At 34.5% G+C, this 14658-nt stretch overlaps 1 protein-coding gene across 2 annotated transcripts in view; it reads left to right on the forward strand.

Annotated features, from left to right (window-relative positions):
• LOC110030622 (protein downstream neighbor of Son-like) overlaps positions 1 to 9641 on the forward strand; it is a 41856-nt gene extending 32215 nt beyond the window's left edge. For both annotated transcript variants that reach the window (XM_020733425.1, XM_020733424.1), the window contains 6 exons: positions 5954 to 6072; positions 7193 to 7294; positions 7385 to 7494; positions 8409 to 8496; positions 8662 to 8837; positions 8942 to 9641. In XM_020733425.1, coding sequence (XP_020589084.1) covers positions 5954 to 6072; positions 7193 to 7294; positions 7385 to 7494; positions 8409 to 8496; positions 8662 to 8837; positions 8942 to 9161 — 815 coding nt within the window. In that variant the 3' untranslated portion in view covers positions 9162 to 9641. The remainder of the gene's footprint in view (positions 1 to 5953; positions 6073 to 7192; positions 7295 to 7384; positions 7495 to 8408; positions 8497 to 8661; positions 8838 to 8941) is intronic.
• Positions 9642 to 14658: the final 5017 nt, after the last annotated feature.

Below are 14658 nucleotides of genomic sequence, written 5' to 3' on the forward strand. Positions count from 1 at the left end.
TTTCATGCATGTTGGGGGTTCGGTTTTGGCATCTTATAACTTCCTCTTGCTTAAAATGCATATTATGAAGAAGTTCACTTTGATTTGGAAAAGATGTTATAGTTTGCTTTAATAATTTGGTTTGACTCCTCGAAGGGGGGATCTTTCATGCTTGGATGTTTGAGGGAAATTAATTCATGCTTAGAACGACTATATTGGTGGCCTAAAAAATACTTTTCATGACACTGCTATAGTTTAAAATCTATTTTGGCTCCATATGCTAATGTTTTACAGGCTTGTGAGCTATTCCTTGGCTTTGAATGGCTCGTTTTTACCTTGAAATGGTTGGAACTTTAATTTCTGTTAAAGCCTGAATTTATATCGATGCTTGGGTCCTGTTTTAGCCTTGTTGGGCTCGGTTTTGGCTTGGTTTGGAAGCTCGGTTTGCTTGTCTTAGCTACTACCCGAGAGGTGGCTTGAGAGTTTGATTTGGTTCGTTTTTAGTCCTACCTGTGGGCTTATTGATAGATCATTTGGTTTGGCTTTAGCCCCTGTTGGGCTCGGTTTTGGAATCTTGTGTGTGTTTTTGGCTTAAATATACATATTGTGGAGGAATTTATTTTGATTTGGAGGCGTTCCATAGCTATTCTTGTTTAAAATATATGGTAGTCCTATATTTTGATGTCTTGAGGGCATAGAGATGTTTTCTACCCTTTTGTTGTAGCCTGAGTTTGAACCTCAGTTGTGTCTCGGTTTGACTCTAGTTGGAAGCTCGGTTTTGCTTTGTCTTGCCCCCACCCGAGAAGTGGTTTGAGTGTGGTTTTGCTGGCTTTAGTTCCTTCATACCCGAGAAATGGCTTTTTTTTTATTTTTGTTGGCCTCGGCTCCTACCCGAGAGCCTGTTTTGACTTACTGTGTTGTCCTTATTCGAGAATTGTTAGCTGGTTTTGATGGATTGGTTTGGAAGCTTATAAGGCTGCAGCTTTGATATATGTTTGGTTCCTTACCATGGGCTTGTGATGTAGTTGAGATTTGCGCCTCTTGCAGTCCTTACCCGTGAGACCTATTGGAGTTTGTTGAGTTTAATTTAGCCCCTCTTGTTGAGTTTGAATCATTTGAATGATTGTAGATGGATCAAACTTGTTACTTTGAGAGATTGGTGATGTTTTGTACTCTCTTATGTATATCAAAACTTTTAGAGAATTGATTTGAGTTGCCCTGAACCGTGAGCCTTGTTGTGCCTTGGGTTGGCTGTGGTTGTGGGTCTTAGCAGCTGCTCCTTACTGCCCTGAACCGTGAGCCTTAATAGTTCTTTTTTGGACCCTTTTATTGCCTTGGCCGTGAGCCTCTTTTATCCTTGGGTTGCCTTAGCTGCTGCTTCCTCTTCTTTATTGACCCCCGACCGTGAGCATTTATTTGGTTCTGTGGGAAGATTTCATGCTTATTTGATGTATGAGGCTATCTATTAATTTGAAAGTTGGAGAATTTTGATTTCGGCATGAGTTTAGAAATATTAGTGGTGGTTTCCCCGAGATCATTTTCTTTTTGAAGTTTGGGAGATTTTAAATCTTATTTTGGAAAAGTATTTGGTTGAGACGAATTAATTTCATAAAAGATGTCATTGGGGTTTGGATACGTTTGGATACCGGCGTTAGGAGGTCATTTTGACTCGGGTTGGGTGAGAAAGTGATATCCATTTGAAAGTGATATCCATTTTGGATTGGTTCAGGGTTCTTCGGGTCTTTCTTTTCGACTCTTTTTGTCACGAGCTTTGAGTGTTGATTCATCCTTCGTTCTTTTCGATATTTTTGGTGAATCGGTCTCTCCTCTCTCTCATCCTATTTTTGTTCTTTTCCTTTCCTTGCTTCTTGGTTCGGTTTTCGATGTTTATGTCTGATGCATAAGTGTCAACGTATAGCCTTAACGTATAGCCTTTATAGCCTTTTGCTATACGTGAAACCATCAAACAAGGTCGCAAGTAGTCGTTTTGGGGCGTACAGTGGTGATGATAAAGTCACACCCAAGATAGAGCAAAAAGATGCCCTATCCTATAACATCAAGATCCAGGTATTTGATGAATAATAGAACGGTATCCTTCACCGACATAATCTAGCGGGAGTTCGGCTCGAACCTCCTCAGGTGATTGGCAGTCCCACGCCCGACAACGTAATTGACTTGTAGACAATAAAAATTGTTAAAATTTGTTTAAAAAAATAAAAAAATAAAAATATATTCTTCTCTATAAAACAACGTTTGATAATTTTTCGAGACCTATGTGCATGTCAAAAACATAAATTTTAAAAAATACATTTTTAAAATTGATTGTCCACCTGACGAATACTTGTTTAGACTGAGAAATAGCCCTCTAAGTGAGGTTCTAGACACACTTCTAAACGAGTGGCAGGTTCTATACATTCGGGTGACCGAATAGCCTTTGCGGACCCTCGAGTATAAATATATATCTGAGCCTAGCCCCATACGAGTGCTTGCGGTCCCCCTCACCCGAACTTTTTTGTTTTATCGAAGCTTTAGGACATGGCACTCGTGTTACTTTTCCTTTCTTTTGGAATTTCCCCGGGAGTTTTGAGGATTTTCTTTTACTCTTTTCTCGTTGATTTTCTCGAGTTTTCTGTCATGAGTTGTTACATTGTTCTTCCGATTTCCTGGACGACGTTTCTTTCAGACATCGCTTTTTGCGATGCATTTTGACTTGCTATACTTAAGGAACAACGGATCTCACGGGTGTACATGTTTGCTTTACATTTTACAGCACTTCATTTTCCTATTTCTACCAGCTACTGTTCTTTTTGTACAGCATGTTATACTATTCTTGTTTGTACATGCTACTGTATCGTACAACATGTTATACTATTCATGTTTCTCTCTGTTACTGTTCTTTCTGTACAGCATGTTATACTATTCATGTTTCTACATGCATCCTACTGTTCTACATGCATCCTACTGTTCTACATGCATCCTACTGTTCTACATGCATCCTACTGTTCTACATGCATCCTACTGTTCTACATGCATCCTACTGTTCTACATGCATCCTACTGTTCTACATGCATCCTACTGTTCTACATGCATCCTACTGTTCTACATGCATCCTACTGTTCTACATGCATCCTACTGTTCTACATGCATCCTACTGTTCTACATGCATCCTACTGTTCTACATGCATCCTACTGTTCTACATGCATCCTACTGTTCTACATGCATCCTACTGTTCTACATGCATCCTACTGTTCTACATGCATCCTACTGTTCTACATGCATCCTACTGTTCTACATGCATCCTACTGTTCTACATGCATCCTACTGTTCTACATGCATCCTACTGTTCTACATGCATCCTACTGTTCTACATGCATCCTACTGTTCTACATGCATCCTACTGTTCTACATGCATCCTACTGTTCTACATGCATCCTACTGTTCTACATGCATCCTACTGTTCTACATGCATCCTACTGTTCTACATGCATCCTACTGTTCTACATGCATCCTACTGTTCTACATGCATCCTACTGTTCTACATGCATCCTACTGTTCTACATGCATCCTACTGTTCTACATGCATCCTACTGTTCTACATGCATCCTACTGTTCTACATGCATCCTACTGTTCTACATGCATCCTACTGTTCTACATGCATCCTACTGTTCTACATGCATCCTACTGTTCTACATGCATCCTACTACGATGTAATTAACTATAGGGGCTTGCCCTTATAGAAAGTTTTTCCGAACCCAGCCTAAAATAAACCATATTTAATTCTTTGTATTAAATAGAGGAACTTGTCGGCAAATAAAACGGTTTCACAGACCAAACGAATGTCATATATTTCTTAGTTTATTTGATCGAGCCCCATCCTCAAGTCTTGTGTTTATCCCTCGGGATAGATACGAGATTTGAGGTAGAACGCTCTTTCATTTAAACTGTGAAAAATATGAGGTCAGATTGATTTCATATTTTTTCTTAAAACTTATATATATATATGTAAATTAAACGTCCTTCCGAAGCGGGCGACGGGATTTCGATTCCGGTGACCGACAGCTTCTTACGGGCAACTACCCCAACTCTTTAGTGCCGACACATTTACGCTCAAAATAATTCTGTGTCAGTAAGGACGTGGCTCGAGTTTTCTGGTCATATAGTTTGGCCAGTAGGCTCGACAAACGAAGCGATTATGATAAGGGCCTTTTGACCTAGTGGTTTGGCCAGTATGCTCTATCAAGTGGTTTGGCTAATAGACTCCACTATAAAACGGTCATGGTTGTAGCTTGTATGTTTCCCTATGCCGTTTTGCCTCTTTGAGTTACTAATCATAGGGTATACTTGATAGGACACAAAGATCCTTGTAAGCTCATATCGACTTAGATTTGTTCCCGTAGAGAAACATTCACCCTTGGTCCATAAGGTTCTTTTGGACAAATTAACTCATACTGTTGATAATGATCTTTCTGTCAGGTTGGATCGACTATCTTATTTGACAAAGTAGACCAGAGACCAAGATAACTCGGAATGACGGAAACATGAGATCTTGATCGTGTTCATCACAATTTTTCCGATCATTTGGTCTTAAGCAAACAATGATTTTCATAATTCTAAATTTACTGCTACTATACGTTAAATTTGAATACTTAGTACATAATGACTATCCATAACCAGGCTTGCGCCTTTGGGAAACCTCTAACCCCATATCTTAAAGTCCTCGCAAAATTGGGGTGAAATCTCTGGGTATGTCTTACTGACTATCTCCTCTATCTTATGAAAATTTGACTCGGAAGGTAAGTTCTCTCATCTCACTCATTTTTGGTGTCCACTATGAACTGTATAATTGAGTACAATCATAGCATCAAATTCCTATAAATTTTCTTCACTGGCTAGATTACTTGTTTTAATTGTGGAGCTTTTAAAATAAAAAATTACACCTCGAAGAAGAGCTTTTTCAGATAAATGATAATGTTTTGTAAAAGGACTTAATTACAGTTTAAATTTGAACTCTGTAAAACGATAGATTGTGCGATTCTAATTGTAGCATCAACTTCATATAAATTTTCTGCACTTGCCGTATTGCTTTCTTTAATAAAGGAAGGGTTTTGAATTGTCATTCTATCTTTACATATTTAGTTGGCAGAATGAATTTTAGTTGGAACCTATTCAGATAATTGCTTTTTTTGGTGAACTTTACATGAAAATTGACAACTTGTATTAGTTATATCATAAAAAATCTCTGAACCACAATGTCATCTGGAATCAAGTTCTCATGGTTTCATTCTTGTTAGGGGAGTTTTTTCAGCCACTTGTTATTATGTTTACAATTCCGTTATTGAAAACTCTATTCAGTAAATAAGGATCAGTGGAATTAATATTAGAATGTTATGCCATTTAAAGTGTTAAATGAAACTCTCTTTTCTTGGATTTGATGCCCTTAATCAAGTGTGTGGGGTTTTAAGGTCTTCAAAAGTTTTATTTCCTTGTTGAAGTTTTTCAGTGGAATTAATATTAGAATGTTATGCCATCTTAAGTGTTGAATAAAATTCTCTTTTCTTGGATTTGATGCCCTTTATCAAATGTGGGGTTTTAAGCTCTTCAAAAGTTTTATTTCCTTGTTAAAGTGTTTAAGTTTCAGGGGCTTTCCCTCATTAAGACGGTGTTTTGTCTCACTGGTAAATTTTTTAAGTTTCATATGCAGTCCTAGTAGAGAGAGTGGGAGGGAGGGAGTTTTGTCTCCTTGTTTTAAGTGTTAGATTTGAGCGAGGGTGGTACGGAGATTGATGGATGCTTATTTCTTTGGCATTGATAAATGCTCCGCACAGTAGTTGCTCTGCTTGATATGCTTGTACTTATGCCAAACATAAAGGTTGACTTATTCACCTTTTGTTTTTTATTGTCTATTCATTTTTCTTGCTTTTTGATGCAGTCTCCTGGCATAACCTCAGTATTTTTTTCCTTTTAACTTGCAGTTTGTACTTCACAGTTCGTCGTGCTATTCATTGGTAACAAGTCTTTGGGGAGGCGACAGTCTTGCAGTGCCTTTCTTTCTCAATCTACTCGTGGTTTGAGATCCTTGCTCAGAAATCATGTAAGTTACTTTTAGCTTTTGCTTTCGTCCTCATAATGAGAGGTATCATGGATATTTTTTCTAAAATTGTTCCTCTTTGAATTTTGTGAAACTTTAATCACTATACGGAGATGTGAAAAATAAATATCAACCCTTTCTCTTGTTGTATTAGATTCTTCAGAAATAGATAGTTGGATTCATATGTAGCTTCTTTATGTAAGTTGGGAGTATTTTATAATATGCACTATTTTACAATTTTCTTTCATATTATTTTTGATATATTTTTATATGGTTCCTGCGAATTGTAAACATCACTCACATTATGTCCAACTAAAACAAACTTCACTCAAAGGATTTTTTTCTAAAATGGTTCCTCTTTGAATTTTGTGAAATCTAAATCTCTATACAGAGATGTGAAAAATAATTATCAAAATGTCCTCTTGTTGTACTAGATTCTTCAGAAATAGATAGTTGGATTCATATGTAGTTTCTTTACCTAAGGTACGAGTATTTTATCATTTGCACTATTTGACATATTCTTACATATTATTTTTTATATATTTTTATATCGTTCCTTGCAAACTGTAATCATCACTCACACTATATGTCCAACAATAACAAACATAATTGCTAACTTATATAAATTGGATATAAGAACAATTATGGAAGCCCAATATCCTGTGTTTAAAAAAGGAATAGCTTTCTTTCAAGTTTTTTAGTGGATTGGTGTGCCTTGTCTGATGTTCATGCTCTTGTGTAAAAGTTCACCGAATCATTTTAGTAAATTATTATGAAACTTAATTGATTATGATTTGGAGGTCAGCAGTTCACATCCAGAAAACAAACTCTTCATAATGCAATATTACTAAGTTTGTGTAAATCAACACTTTCTCAGACTTACATAGTTGGCACTTAGCAGGAGTGCCATTTATTAAAAACGTTCCTATGCATCAAGTCAAATTCTCAAACATTCAAATCAGGATTGCTTTACTTAAAAAAATATTAGTCTAAATGGAATGCCAATTTAATAAATTTCTCAAATGTGTTTATTGAATCATGAATCATCATACATATGTGTAACATCAAGTTGTTAGTCCCCCTTTCCCCTTCTTATTGTTTATTTATTTATTTGTGAAAGCAGAATGTTTGTTTCTCCATGCCTCTTTGCCATCTTGAAGTTGAACATGCTAATGAGGCTGATTTGGCTGAACTCTCAGAAATTGAACAACAAAACTTAGGAAAGGTTTGATCGATTATCTGTTCATTTGTTGCTTGCTTATTCAAGTCTTTTTGCACGAGTTTATGCATATGTTCATGTTTTTTTCTTATGTAGGCGTTTCATCAAGATTCTATTTCTGGGGTGGACAATAGCCCTCAGTCTCTCCTTGCATTTATTGGAAACACAAATGTCCATGGGTTATATGATTTTCTATTGAACTATAGGTAAACTCTGCACTCTACCCTTCAGTGCATGGGAAATAATTTATTAGGGACTGGATGTAAAAAATTAATCCAAACCTGACTCGAAAAATTCGTGTTGCGGTTGACCTGAATAATATTTGGGTATGGTTCAGGTTAGGAATTTTAATCCGTTTGGTTCGGGTTGACCCAAATAATATTTGGGTCGGCTTTGGGTCAGGAATTTTAACTCATTTAATTTTTCGGGTCGTGTTCATGTTTACCCGCCCTATTGAACTGAAACAGGCCCGCTAACTTGAAATTGACTCAAAATTACCCAACAACCTGAAAGCAACCCAAACTTGACCCCATGTGACCTGATTAGTTGTCTTATTTTAAATGGGGTATACAGGCAGGTTCGGGTTGAAGACGGGTCAGGTTCATGTTAGAATTTCTGGCCCGTCGGGGTTAATTTTTTTGGAGTCAAAACATGAGAACTATTTTCCATTTTTTCGATGAAATGGAAAATAGTAACTTGAAATTGACTCAAAATTTACTGGAGTGTCTGATATAGTCATAAAGGTCTCCAGACTGAGCCTGATTCGACACTCCAGTAAATTTATAAATGACTAGAAAAATGATCGTGAATTGGATGGCAATGGAAATATTAGCATTTGGTTTCTTATCCTTTATTAAAGGAGCGCCTTTCATTTTTGAGAGTTGCTTAAACATTATAGCAACACATCTTCATTTGTTTTCTCTAACTCCCATCATGTCAATATTTTCTTCGAGGTTCTTTTGAGGAGCTCACATTTCTATTTAACGTCTCTTAATTTAAGTGCTACTTCAATATACCAGCAGAAAGAGTTGCTTTTCACAGCTCACATTTTTAAGTTTATGTTTATGCTTGTTTGGTTGTCTTTGTATTGAATTCAAATTTCTCTTCCTCTGTTTTACAGATTTTTCCTGAAATCCTTAAATGGCAATGATGTTCCAGCATTATACGCCCCTGTTCCATTCCTTAATGCTTCTCTTTGTATTCCAGAGGTAACTTTTACGGGTAGCCTTCATCCTTTTTTTCTTCATGGATACCTTTTTTCAGTCTCATTTCATTCCACTGAAATTATCTGCTACAAACTAAGCTTTCCATTATTCTGGATTTGCTTGAATAAATCTACTAGGCCTATCATGATGCTTGACTCTATTGTATAGGTGAAATGCAAGGAGATTAAAAGAGCTGATGCAGTTTTTGACTCCGATGATCATCTAAGCTTATCTGAAAGCCCTCTATGTTACAACATAGAAGTTAAGGATACAGTTCTACCTCCGTGGGTGATCTGCAGGCTATGTGCAGCAATGAGTGCAACTGGAAATACATTTGAATCAATGTATGCGACTGTTTATTGTCATAGTAAACTTTCATTTATGTACATTATCTTCTTATTTTGTTGCTAATCCTTATTGTTATTATTATTTACTTTCCTCTTGTCAGCTTCACGACAGAACCATTGTCGACTGGGTTAAACATTGCGCTTGAATCTTTCTGTCAGGAGAAACCGGATCAGCTTGGGATCGACGACGCTTCCATGCCTGAGAGTGGTGATGTTCTAGGCCTTCCTGAGGCTGCTTTCGTTCCGTGCTTGCAATCCGCTTCTTTGAGGCGTCTCAAGTACTGCGAGGGTTCTTTTATCGCCTATGTCAATCAAATATGAGTTCTATTACCAACCATGTAATGATGGCCATCCTTTAGCATCCCAAACCTTTGTGGTTTCAAAATTTTGAATCAGTTTTCGAGGAGGTTATCTAGTTTGATTCATTATTCACATCATAAGTTTTTGTCGTTCCAGAAATCAAGCATCTCGTCATGCTTCAGGCATATAAATATAACATCAATTGAATGATCTGTACAGTGAAATCAAGAATCTGAAAAACTTTATGCCGAATGCGTATGGTTGGATCTAAAAAACATTTATCTGAGATCCTTGAAGGTTTTTAGAATGAGTTTGACCAAAATGGGCTCAATCACTTTGAGCCAAATCATAAACCAAGAAGAATGGTTTGTGCTTGCTAGGCTTCTCTCATCGGAAAGAACATTTTGATTGTAAATGTATATGATTAAAGGATCATTTGATATCTCAAATGGTGTAATGAAATTCTCAACTATACCTTTGAATGCTTGGCTTAAGATCACTCAAGTTTTTTTATTCACAAATGTGTTGTAAAAAAAAATAAATTTTAAAAATTTTTTGGGCATGATTCCATGCACAACAATCTCGACCTCTCTCCAAGATTGAGAACAAAGTTAGTTTTTCTATGTCTTAATTTCAACCTTTGCTAAACTTTTCACTTTATTTAGTGCTAAAACCAATGCCACCAAATTGTTCAAAGCTTCATTGAAAGGATCTATTAGCTATTAAAATGTATCAATTTAGTTTTAAATACAAAAAAAAAAAAAAAATCTTTCATATCATAGAAATGAATGATGATCCTACATGTGGAGGAAATTATGCTCCATGTCATAATCTTATAGTTCAACTCTCCAACTATCCTCAGGTGAATTCCTTAGGAACCTCTTAAAAGCATCCTCAATCAAGTTCTTATGGGTGGTCAAGGGAAGCCTCCCGGCCTAGGGACTCAAAGGTCTCCTCAATTGCTCTCACAATCTCATTTAAGAAATCTTTTAACCTAACCAATCATGATGTATGACATAAGGTAATCTTGGTGCTTATAACTTCTTAGTTTTAACTTTACGCACTTATATACTCTTTTATACTAATTTATTGGTTTAATCAATTAGTCCAACAAAACTGAAATGTAATCCTTACAGTATTAACATTTTTAGCACCATTAAGATCCTGGTCCCTATTATTATTGCCTCATTGAGCTTATTATCTCTTATGATATTTTTCCAAATGGTTAAATAGTCTATTAGGTAATGAGGTAAGCATCCTATGATTATATATTATGATATTGTACTTTATAATTTTTTTTGCTCTGCTAATAGTGCCACATGGCAAGTACATTACAAAGAATAACTACACACTTAGATTCTAATAAGAAAAGAAATGGATTAGCAAATCAGTTGGTTAGCAGATAAGACTATGACATAATTCCTCGATAACCTTCATTAAGGTTGAGTAGCATTTTTTTTTTTGTTTGAAATTGTATCGCTAATTCATTTCTCATTTGATACTCATCCTTCTAAAAAAAGTCATGCACGGCTTGTTTATACAAGCCTTCTTCTTTCTTTTTCGTAATATTGATTTTCACAATTCTTTCCCTTAGTATTATTTTTTTGTAATACCCAATTTTGATTAAGATAGATACATTAAATTTATTTTGAAATATGCCCCATTTTTTGCATTCCAATAAATATCCAAATTATTTTTATAAAATTCTACCTTTTTTTTTTCAATTAAATTGACATACATAAGTATAAATACATAATTAATATATTTCATTTAATAAAATAATTAAAATAATCAATTAAATTTGATTTTAATTTTATGAAATTTCTCTTCTAATTACCATTCACTGGGCAGGTGTGTAGAAACAAACAAGAGAAGAAAGAAATAGGAAAAATAGATAGAAGAAAATTAGAGGAATGAATGAATTTTTCTTTTCATTAAATATAATAAAACTCATTTATTCTTTTTCAATCTATTGAAATTGCAACATTAATTTGGAGAGCTTTTTGAACGAGTAACTAAAATTTAGAGGAGAAATTAGAGGGTTAAGGTAAAGAAATTAAGTATTGTTGGTACACTTCTATAAATGTTGGTGTGTAAGTTTGATTATATAAAAATTTTATTAGTTGGCGATATTTTAAAATAAATCTATATGATAGTTATAAATTGTGTACTTGTGTATATTGTTATTCATCATATTTAAACTGAACCGCATGCCTATTTAAGTGTGTAATGATGAAAATGTTAGCTTAGGGAAATGTCATGATATTAAGGATAAGTTGGTCATGACATTAGGGGTGTTAAAAATTGGTCTGACATGCCAACACAACTTGAACTCGACTAAAAAAATTTGAGTTAGGGTTCACCAGATCATTTTTCAAGTTGGGTTCGGGTATGAGAATTTGACCCGTTAATTATTCAAGTCGGGTTCAGGTTGAACTCGAAAACTCAAACATGACCCGAATAAGCACGAATGTTCCGGTTAGCGGGTCAAGCTCGAATTCAGGTAAGGTTTGAGTCTTAATTTTCGACCTGTTTATTATTCGGGTCAAGTTTGGGTTGACCCTATTCAGGTCGAGTTATTTTCGGGTCGGACCCGAACTGGACCAACTGGCCCGATTTAACACCCCTAGATGACATGTTTATGATATATATATACACACACACACACACACACACACATATGATAAAAAAAAAAATGAGTGATAAATAAATATGATAACTTGTATAAGCAGGGCGAAAAAATGAACTTATATGAATATGAAAACTATATAAGTTGTGAGCTCTTATATAATGATCATTAAACTTAGTCCCGCAAACATGATATACTCTAAAGTTAAAGAAAAAATGTTCTCGCTAAGTAACTGTTGAAATATAATAACGCATACAAAGAAATATAAGAAAAATTGAACTAGCCTAATATTAATCATGTATAAATGAAATAATATTTATAACATTAAAAATATGATTGTTCTCTTAAAATTATTTTAGGAAAACTTTTTTATTTATTATTGGGTCAATGGTTGTTCAAATAATTTACCTTTACAATGATTATGAGAAATGATGCTAGTTGATACTGCATATTTTAATTATAAGAGTATTTAAGTTATGGATTAGAATTACATATTTTATTGAATCTCATAGCTCACTAGATTTTTATAATTATTTTTTACAAGAAAAGAAAAGATAAGGTTGAGGTGGAGTATACTACTATAAGATAAAGAGATTTTAAAATAAAATATCTAATGAAGCCTATATTAGTATAAGAAAGTTGGTGTATTTTAGACGCTCTATAAATATATTTAATTAATATATTTTTTATTACTCCTAATCTAAATAGTTTGATTTAATTGAAGTATTATATTTTGTGTTATTCTATGTGAATTTAGGTGATTGAGTTTATCTCTAACGCTATTTTGGTGAGTATGACGCTAGAATAGGGGTTGGAGGCCAATTTAATAAGTTGTATCACAACCACTTGTATAATAGTTTGTATTGAAATGGAAATAGCCAGGTTATATATAAATAACAACCTCGAAGAGCTACCAAGATTCGTCATACTTGCCTGTTTTTGCACAATCTACAAATATTTTTCTTTCTCGGGGGATCATTACACCTCCATTTATGCAACTCTTATGAAAATTTGATAGTTGCCCTCACCTCATCAATCCTTACCCCAATGAGACTTACCTTGCACTACATCCACTAAAAAACTCACCCTATAGTTTTAAGGTTACTTGGCTCTAGCAAATTCCTCCATAAGCTTTCCACTGATTAGCATGATGCCTATTAAGGCATCCCCCATTGAGGACTTGCCTTCCCCTTCATCTTCTTTTGATTGATAGAGATTCATCCTAGAGGCCCAATTTGTAGCACGCATCATGATTACCTTTCTCTATGAATTCGATCTTTTACTTGCTTCCACCTGTATACATGTTAGGTCCTTTGATCATTGTTGTTCAAGCATGATTAAGCTGTGGTTATAATAAGATAAGGACATACAATAATAATTAATGCTACTTACCTAATTTTTTCTACATCCACTAGAAAACTCACCTTATAGTTTTAAGGTTCCTTGGCTCTAGCAAATTCCTCAATAAGATTTCCACTGATTAGCATGATGCCTATTAAGACATCCCCCATTGAGGACTCGCCTTCCCCTTCATCTTCTTTTGATTGATAGAGATTCATCCTAAAAGGCCCAATTTGTAGCACCCATCATGATTACTTTTCTCTATGAATTCAATCTTTTACTTGCTTCCTCTTCTATACATGTCAGGTCCTTTGTTGTTCAAGCATGATTAAGGGGTGGCTATAATAAGAAAAGGGCATACAATAATAATTAATGCTACTTACCTAATTTTTATATGTATAATATTTTAAATGAACTCATTAAGATGACTTATGAGCATGGTGATGATTCATATTACTTAAGGCTAGCTATTTTTTCATATCTAAGAACAAATCCTTTAAGGCTGCTGATCCCGGTTTAATGCTTATGCACGGTATATCAATAGTTCTGATGATATTTTTTACTTATATTTCCTTATTTTGTAACAAAACCAAAAACTTGATCCTGAAGAAAAATAAGAATTTAACTTTTAAATTTATATATATTTATATTGAAATACTACGCAAATATACGTATCGTTATCAAGTAATATAGAACTTTTTTATTAAGACCTGAATATCAAACCCACAGGGAAGATTATGCAATATGCACTTTTTAGAAAGTTTTTCTATTTTTAAAAAGATAATTACTTAAACTAAAAACAATTTTTTCAAGAATTTAAAAGTTAAATATTTTTTTGTGTTTTTGATATTTTAACGAAACAGTAACAACTTAAAAAGTTAACTAATATTTTTGTAGAAGAAAAGTACTTAATATGAAAATATCTTTCTTCTTATCATGAATCAGTAATAAGTATAGGAATTCTGTTGTGGAAGTATGCAAATTTTGTTGTGCCAAATAGGAAGGGGTTTAACCTGTCACTTTAAAGTTCTCTAACTTTACACCCATCAATGAATATTTTCTTATTTATTTGCACTCAATCATATGAACTACATTCTCATTCATACAACCTCATGTGATTCTTTCCAATTGTTGACTGAGACAATACCAACCCGATTCTTAAATGTTCTCACAACAAATTTTAACATATGGATTGGCCAAATCAAGAAGTAATGAAGTGCATGGATTTAAATCATCACAACTTCTTCCAACATTAAAGATCAATACTCTCCACAACTTCCATCCAAAACTTAATTACTTATCATTTTAAGAAGAAAGATAAAAAAAACAGACGCTTGCTTTCATGATAATTTTTTTCCATGGTGGTTACAACCACCTATTATGCCAATGGGTGCCTCAAAAACCTCTTCGAAATTTGTGAAAACCGATTTTATTCGTCTAGTAACTGCCACTGGTGCTTAAGCGCGGGGTCTCGACACTTAGGCGCAACCTTATCTGTTTAACCAGCGCTTAAGGATCTGACGCTTAGGCGCCAAAACTCTTTTGCAC

Source organism: Phalaenopsis equestris, unplaced genomic scaffold, assembly GCF_001263595.1.
Source record: "Phalaenopsis equestris unplaced genomic scaffold, ASM126359v1 Scaffold000744, whole genome shotgun sequence".
Taxonomy (NCBI): Eukaryota; Viridiplantae; Streptophyta; class Magnoliopsida; order Asparagales; family Orchidaceae; genus Phalaenopsis; species Phalaenopsis equestris.